Source organism: Lepisma saccharinum, chromosome 26 (genome assembly GCF_977018435.1).
Source record: "Lepisma saccharinum chromosome 26, izLepSacc3.1, whole genome shotgun sequence".
Classification (NCBI taxonomy): domain Eukaryota; kingdom Metazoa; phylum Arthropoda; class Insecta; order Zygentoma; family Lepismatidae; genus Lepisma; species Lepisma saccharinum.
In genome coordinates this window covers 34,694,244-34,703,012 of record NC_139254.1, presented here as the reverse complement: position 1 = coordinate 34,703,012, position 8,769 = coordinate 34,694,244, and the positions used below count along the sequence as shown (strand labels likewise).

Below are 8,769 nucleotides of genomic sequence, written 5' to 3'. Positions count from 1 at the left end.
TTGAGCAAAATCTGAATTTCAGATTTCATGGCAATGGTATCACGGAAATAAAAATTTCAAAAAAGTTCCATTTATCTCATAATTGAAGAACAATTTGGACGCTGGTACATGACTGTACACCTCGACCACTAATCTCCAAATACTTTTCTCATCAAAAAAACTTGACAAAAAGTTCCTTCTCCTAGCAGAAACCAGACCTGGCAAACGCGGGTAGCTAATTACTCTCACTCCGCATATTTACATTATTTGAAAGGATGTTTGAGTGTTCGAACAAGGTTTGTGGCGTACGGTGAGAGATTCTAAGCATGTATAGGGAGTAATATTTCATTTCGTCATAAGTGTGCGAGATAATAAAGTATCGGAAAGTTATTCTTACTCTTCCTTGTTGCATATTAGGTACTTATCGAAATTTGTTGAAAGATTACACTGGGGAACAGTGAAATTGCGGCACAGTGTTTGAGAGCTAATTTAGGGCGATATAATAATATATTTCCTGAATTGGCTCTAATTTATGAAATAAATGCAACTGAACCAAAATGGCTGAAACATAACACATACATATAAATGAACTTCCAACAACAATTTAATATTTCTTTTTGTGATTACAATCATTAACATGATTTTTTGGTTCCCTCCATGTCATGGGCACTTCAAATTTGAGTCCCTTTCGTCCGCCTTGGCCCCAATAACAAAGTGATTCCAAACAAGTTTTGCAAACTATATGTGGGACCCATTTTTTATTCTGTTCTCCCAGATTTTTGGCAAAATAAGCCTGATACAAATCTCTCACTACATCTGTGATATTTCTTCTCTGTGATGGTAGACAATATATTCCACATATATAGCAAAAAAACATTTGGGTTATTGAAACACTTACTACGTGAGGAACTCATATTTCCAATGTATTCACATTAAACACATTTCGCTTAGTTATACTACAAAATTCAACATTAAGAGATATATTGCCTAGCAATGCTTCATAAGTTGCCTAGCAACAATTTACAAATAAATAAATAAGTTTCTTAATGGGAATTTCAGCTTATTATCAAATTTTGATATTACCGAGAAAAGCGTGGAGTAATTTTACCTCCTACATTTTCCATGGTGTGTTTATTTTTATAACTGGAGTCAATTTAACTGAACCAATCATACAATTGGCAATCACAGCTGTTTTGTGTGCTGAAACTGTTATTAAACTTTATGCCACAAAATAAAATCTTATTTTTGTTCCCCAGTGTTATCGAAAGTCTCTTTGAAAGAACTGTAAAGCATATGCTCTTCTCAAATCTTCAAGTAACTGACAAAATATTATTTTGTGTAAGGATTTATTTTACGAATTAGTAACAGAACTTTTCAAACACTTAATAGTCTGTAATTCATTTCTTGGCAAATAACTATATTTTTAGCATCAGTCAATTCGGCATTGCTTCACATAGAAAATGCATTAGTTCACAAAACCTGTAAAGGAATCGGCTATTTTCCAATACTGTCGACAACAGCTGCCAGGCCTCCCCAATGGCGCAGTGGTAGCGTCGCCGACTTGTAATCAAGGGATCCCGGGATCGATACCCGGTGGAGGCACAAGTGGTTCGGATCCCACTTTAAACTGTAGGTCCAGTCCCGATTAGCCTTACTGTGCATAAAAGTGGACTTAAAACACCAAATCAACGAACAGCTGCCGTTTGACAGACATAAATTAAACTGTAAACGCTTTTCTCTTCCAACGAGAAAAAAAAGATAATGAGAAATTTCCTTTATCAGGTGGCCAAAATGAACTTTCATTACTTCAATCTTTAACTTTTCAGATGTTCCTTTCTTGACGTATAATAGAAGATGGAATAGTAGAGGCAAGTGGCCATTGGTGTGGTATGTACATGTATCAAGCACAACAGAAGAAATGGTAACAAATGCAACTTCTGACTACCATGCTAAAGGTCTCGGGTTCGATCCCCAGCCGGTTCAAATCCGGGAACTTTCTAACGATGGAAGCGGCCCCGGCGCCCACCCAGCGTCGAATAACATGGCTACCTGGGGGAAACCCTGGGGGGTAAAGGCGGTCAGGGGCGTGATGTTGATCACATCACCCCCAGTCACGACCGGATTAAGAAAGTGTGGGGCGTAACCCCCACACCCCCCTATACGACTTCATGGAGTGGTGCTAAGCACAGGGGAGCACTTTCCTTTTTTTTTTATTTTGGACTGTATTTTTATACCAAATTTTAAATCACATGCTACACTGTCTGTTTGTAAACTTTTCCCTTTGAATATTATAAATATCTTAAGGTTTTGAAATGGAATGGAAAATTGTGACATAATGAAACATTTTCTACATAATAATAATTGTTAGTTACTAAAAAAAACATGTGTGGGTTTATACAGTGCAGATTCGTAATCCCTCTTATCCAGTAGTAACAAATTTGTTCAGAAGAGTTGTGTGCAAACATTTAAGATTTTAAATTTGTGTAGGTAACTTTCATATAGATATAGTTTAACTATAACTTCAGATACTATTTTACGGTTAATGTAAGTATATACAGGGTGTTTCAGAGCGACCCAGACACTACCTTTTTCTCGAGAACGGGAGATCGTATCAAGTTGAAACAAAAAAAATGCACCACTAAGTTGGGCCCAAAGAATCCGTAGAAAGTATTTGCAACAGCCCGAAAGCCACCCTTTGTGGTTTTGTGGGGGGCACATGGCCCGTTCGTGCGATTTTCAAACGGGAAGGGTATGTTTGGAATGCAGATTGGGAAAGGCGGGGAAAAAGTATGATTGTCATATGAAACATTTGTCTGTACCACCTACCGTTTTTCGTGTAGAAAATGGTTTTGCAAAAAAAGGAAGGTGAGCCAAATCGAGTATGCCGAGCTTAACAATTAAGATAAGTGCAGCATCATAACAGTTTCGGAAAGTGCAGGACACAAGCTTTCCAACGATATGCCACACGATGACTGCGGGACTAAAAAAAGGATGAAACCGCGTGACCCAAAAAAAGGGGGTCTAAAGTTAGGGAAGAACTCGAAAATTTCAAATGGCAAGGGGGGGGGGGTCGACTAATACCTCGTTTTAAAGGTCATAGTAACAAGTAATTAACTGTCCTTTTTTGATATTCATGGAGAACATGGAAAATTCCAATATAAGATTCAATAATTAGTGTGTTCAATAAAAAATAGTTTTAATCTGTAATGAATGTTCTTTTCATGGTCGCTTGTATACTTCCAGGATACACGCCAGAGGGATACGTTCATCCTCAAATGTATGACTATGACGTAGTTGCAAGGCGAATAGTTTGTAGTTACAACACTATATTGGCTACTGACAATCTCCACAGAGGCGCCGTGCTAATCATGGATGCTATTGCATTCAAAGCAGCCCATGCCATGAAAATAACCATTCCACAAATTAAGAAATTCTTGTCGATATCCCAGGTAAGCTGAATACGAGTTATATTTCGCAATGTTTGGTAAGCTCAAAGCAAACTTCATAGCCTAATTTCAGTATAATTTTACCAGTAGATATATTATTATTCATTACATTTCACTGAAATATTCCTACTTCCTCTGCTGGCTGAAACACGAGTAGTATATAATGGTTTATTTGTAAACACTTCCAGTTATGATAAGTTTCATTTTCGGGTATTATGTGGTCATTAAAGCAACATTTTCTCTTCAAAAGCCAAATTGTTTTACCGACTTTCGTCCTGGTTAAATGATTCTTTAAAATATCACGTTTTTACAACTTGAAATTAGAATGTGGACTTTACCTTAGTTTCATGCAATCTCCGACAATTATTTCGCCAAAACCATAACACTACAGGAGGAAGCGAAATCAGTCACGTGTTTTGCTATACTGTGCAAAATTCGCTTCTGAGCATGACTTTCAGCTCAAATTAGCTGTAGTTAATAGCCACTAGGCATTAGCAGTAACGGGACTCTTTCGTCTAGACATTCAACCAGAATTCGTGATTAAAATTACCACCTGAGCGCTAGTGTTGCTTCCAATATGGCCGCTTTATGTAGGATAAATCTTTGTTTCTATTCAGTAGTAGTACGTAATACCAGCGTGTTGTCATGCATGGTATGGAAAAAACGTTTAAATTACGCGATATTTTTAAATATTTCGAATGCGATGTGAATTTCAGGAACTCTAACGAAGATGAAGCTGTGCGGAGAGTGAAGCATTTAATTATGATAGGCAAGAATTACACGGAAAACGCAGACGAAACTAATGAATATTCACTGGATCTTCAAAGTAGTGCAATTTCATCTGCACCTCAGGTTGTATCGTTGCAGTTCTTCCCCAAAAAAGGCAGGCTGGTATAATAATGACACAGGATATTTTGATATTAATAATAGAGTTCACAATCTTCAATGAAAAAGGACGTACTGAATGAAATAGCAACATTAGCTTGTCGAATTTATTTCTCTGGTTACCTTTATGATTACAGATATTAATAAATTCTGAAACTATTTTCATCTTCGCCTTATCGACTTGCACCTGTTCCAAATTTCATACATAATACATTGTTTATCTGTATGCATTGGGAAACACGCTTCATGACTTTAAGAAAAATAAAACGTTTTATACTTAAGGCACAATTAACACTATACTTTCATGGTAATAGAATCGTTGAAGCGGCGTTACACCATTAAAACACCTGGCGCAACTTTCCCAAGTCCAGGAGTGTGTTGATTTCGTGTTGGGTTAAAGAATGAAGTCTCTCATAGTTCATGAACACAACTATATATTATAGTAACGGATATTATATACACAAAGACACAGGTTATACGACGACGATGTACCACCACTTGTGGTCGCGTCGCGCTCGCTCACACACCCACACGAAGACAAAGACACTCGAGTTCAGTCAGTCCTATTGCGTCATGCATATGACACGTACTTCACGTGGCAGACCTCCCTGCCATCTAGCGAGAAACTCTAACATCATTTTTAAATTTTAATTATATTACAGTACTGAACATCCTCCCCCACCTTGAAATATACATTTCAACATATTTTTAACCTTTAACACAATGATTATAAAATTGAAATTACAATGTAGACTAACATATATAAACACTTCAAACATAACTTCTGATATTGAATATTTGACATTAACATATAGATTTCTCAAGTTTACTTATCTACTTCAAATGGTAGCAATGATAATTTCACTATTGGTCTCTTACACAGTCCATTTACAGTCTTTACTGTTGCTGATCGCACTCTTCCATCTCGTCCGGCATGAACCTCTACCACTCTCCCCAGTTTCAATTCTTGTGGAGGGATGTTATCTTCTCGTACAATGACCATGTCGCCCTCTCCGAAGTCTCGATGTTTCGAGAACCATTTGGGACGCTGCTGAAGTCTGGACAGATATTCCTTTGACCACCTCTGCCAAAAATGTTGCGTAAGCTTCTGCATTAGCTGCCACCTTGATAGTCGATTAAGAGGAGTCTTGTTGAAGTCCCTTTCTGGTGCCGACACTAAAGAATCTCCAATGAGGAAATGACCTGGAGTTAAGGCTTGCAAGTCATTTGGATCCTCCGACATTGGGGATATTGGTCGTGAGTTGAGGCACGCCTCAATCTGCGTGAGAACAGTGTACATTTCTTCGAATGTGAGAATTGTGTTTCCAACTACTCTCCTCAAATGGTGCTTTACAGACTTTACACCTGCTTCCCATAGTCCACCCATATGAGGAGCTCCTGGTGGATTAAAATGCCACTCGATCCCACTGGAAGCAATGAAATGCGATGTGGTTTCATCTCGTTCTGCTCGTTTTGTCACTTCACGTAGCTCCTTCAGTTCCTTACTTGCTCCAACAAAGTTAGTACCACAGTGACGGTCGACTAACAGTCACTCTTGGCGGTGGCAAATTACTCATTATCTGTTGTGATGTCACTTCATCAGTATCACATGTGTAAGACTGCTCCACTGGCAACAGTGAATTTCTTAAAAGTGGGAGGCCAGTCCACCATAAGGGATGATTAAGTAAAGCCGAAGTCGAGATTCCACGGCTCCCACAGTCTGCTGGATTTTCCTTGCTAGCAACGTATGCCCACTGTATTTCTCCTTCTTCCTGTATCTTCGCCACACGGTTTCCCACGAAAGTTTTCCATCTGCTAGGACAAACACTAATCCAAGACAAAACAAATTTTCGAGTCAGAATACGCTGTCATGGTTTTCAAGTTGACAGACAATGCTTTCCGCACTAAAGAAAGGAGGCGAAGTAACAGCACAGCTGCACACAGTTCCAACCTGGGAAGGGTTATAGTTTTAAGGGGGGCACCTTTGTTTTGGATGCAATCATCTTCACTTGCACCTGCCCATTAGCACATACACATCTCACGTAGACCACTGCTGCATAAGCCGCTTCTGACGCGTCGCAGAATCCAACCAAATGAATCTCCACGGTGTCTCTAGGAATAATGCATCGCTCCACTCGGATATCTTTCAATTGTGGCATATCCTGGCAGTATGCAACCCACTCTGCAGCCAAATTGCTTGGAAGTTCGTCGTTCCAATCAAGATCCAACTTCCGAAGCGTTTGCATAAACAATTTTGCCTTCACGGTCACAGGAGAGACAAAACCTAAGGGATCAAACAGCTTCGATATCTCGGAAAGAACCAGTCTTTTAGTTATAATCGCTCGTTTGCTCGGATTCACCACATCAAAACACAAGTAATCCATAGAAGGGTTCCACTGTATACCTAAAGTTTTCTTCGCGTCTTCTCCATTAAATTGGAACTGCAGATTTGTCTCCAACAAGTCACAGGGAATAATGTCCAGCACTCTCGGATCATTTGACCACCACTTGCGAAGCTCAAAGCCGCCCTTGCTTAGTAACTGTGTCAATTGATGATACAACTTGATTGCTTCTTCAGTAGAATTGGCTCCTGTTAGAAAGCCATCCATGTACACATGACTAAGTAAGCTCTTTGTGGCGAGAGGATAATTCTCTACTTCGTCATTCGCTAACTGTCGAAGCACTCTTGTGGCGAGAAAACCTGCAGGCTTAGTACCATAAGTAAGAGTATTTAAACGGAATTCCTTGATTGGTTGTTCAGGGGTCTCTCTCCACAAAATCAAGTGAAAATCTCTATCTTGTCTATACATCATCCGAACGTCAGAAATTAGAGCAACTGGATGGCAACGGAATCGAATCAAAATAGGAAATAAGTCTGGTTGTTGCTTTTCACCATTCATAAGTACATCATTCAGGGAAAGTCCACTACTTGTCTTGCAAGACGATTGAAAAACTACTCTCAGTTTAATCGAACTGCTGCTTTCATTTGTTACACAATGATGTGGAATGTAATAAGATGTGGGGGGTACCTTGGGGGCCTCATCCTCCGCCACTGGTGTCATGTTTTGCAAGGTGAGATATTCTCGCATAAATGCTTGGTATTGTTGTTGTTTTACTGGATCTTTCTGTAATCTTTGCTCTTGTGATAACAAACACTTTCTTGCTCTCTCTTTAGAGTACCCCAATTCTTCCCAATTGCTCTGAAATGGCAAATTTACGACGTAACGTCCATCTGTTTTGCGACGATGTGTAGTTTCAAAATGCTCTTCACATAAGCGCTCTTCTTCTGTTACGAACTCTCTCTGCGGCAATTCTTCAATCTCAAAGAATTTTCTTAATGACTGGTTTCCATTATTTTCTTCAACTGACACATCAAGAGAGGTGAATGAATGTTTTGAAGTTTGTTGCTTTACTCCTCCGCAAATAACCCAACCTAAGCGAGTTTGAATGGCAATCGGTTCTCCTTCCTTGCCTTCTCGTTTTCCTCTCATTAGCAGCGACGCATATATATCACACCCGAGAAGGAGGTCAATGTTTCGCCTTGTATGAAATGTGGGATCAGCAAGGTCAAGTTCAAGTATGTGACTCCAGCTCCCGGTGTTTTGAACAGGGTTTCGGAGCGGAGCGGATCACTCCGGAGCGAGGAGCGAAATTCTAAGAAATGATTCGCTCCGCTCCGGAGCGGAGCGATGTCTTAGCCCGCTCCGCTCCGGAGCGGAGCAGCGGGAATCGGAAAATTTCTCGCTCCGCTCCGGAGCGAGGAGCGAAATTTTAGGAAACGGTTCACTCCGCTTCGGAGCGGAGCGATACCTTGTGACGCTCCGCTCCGGAGCGAGGAGCGATATTCTAAGAACTTGCCCACTCCGCTCCGGAGCGACTCCGGAGCGCTCCGAGGTTGGATAATACGAGTGTATACAGAAAACTAACGATCAAAGTTCCGAGTACATTAGTAATTTTGTTTGTGCAATTTGTACAGCATTTGAAAATCGCCCGTTATTGTTGTTATAAAACTGATTATTACTAAAGCTAACGCCACGGAAACAGTCCAGAAAAGATTACGTCACTCTCTTACAGTGTTGCCAATAAGCAAGGAATAATCCTTACACAATACACCAGGGAAGGCACAATCAACTTCATGTGTACAACGCGCAATGTGTCAACTGTGAAGCGTAGAAGAAGTGTGGCAAACCTGGAGGGCCAGGGGTGTGGAGGAGGCAAGGGAAAGCTTCGATCTGTTTTCGTGAAGAGAGCGATATTATTATTATTATTATTATTATTATTATTATTATTATTACATTTTCATTATCACTTTTACTACTCCACTACTACTTCTGGAGACAATATATTTCAATAGCAGGTGTGCCACCTGTGGTTTTATAAGTTGAGAGAATGGAACCACTCTCTCATTTCCTGCCACCAGGGATCGCGACTGGAACTCATTTCGGTTCAACTTTTGGTT

General features: G+C 39.9%; 2 protein-coding genes across 2 annotated transcripts; both read right to left on the bottom strand.

Annotated features, from left to right (window-relative positions):
• Nucleotides 1-5,136: 5,136 nt before the first annotated feature.
• Nucleotides 5,137-5,697, bottom strand: LOC145979624 (uncharacterized). Its single transcript, XM_083112590.1, has one exon. It carries the CDS (start codon nucleotides 5,695-5,697, stop codon nucleotides 5,137-5,139), a length of 561 nt encoding a protein of 186 aa, XP_082968716.1.
• Nucleotides 5,698-6,271: 574 nt separating this feature from the next.
• Nucleotides 6,272-7,120, bottom strand: LOC145979623 (uncharacterized). Its single transcript, XM_083112589.1, has one exon. It carries the CDS (start codon nucleotides 7,118-7,120, stop codon nucleotides 6,272-6,274), a length of 849 nt encoding a protein of 282 aa, XP_082968715.1.
• Nucleotides 7,121-8,769: the final 1,649 nt, after the last annotated feature.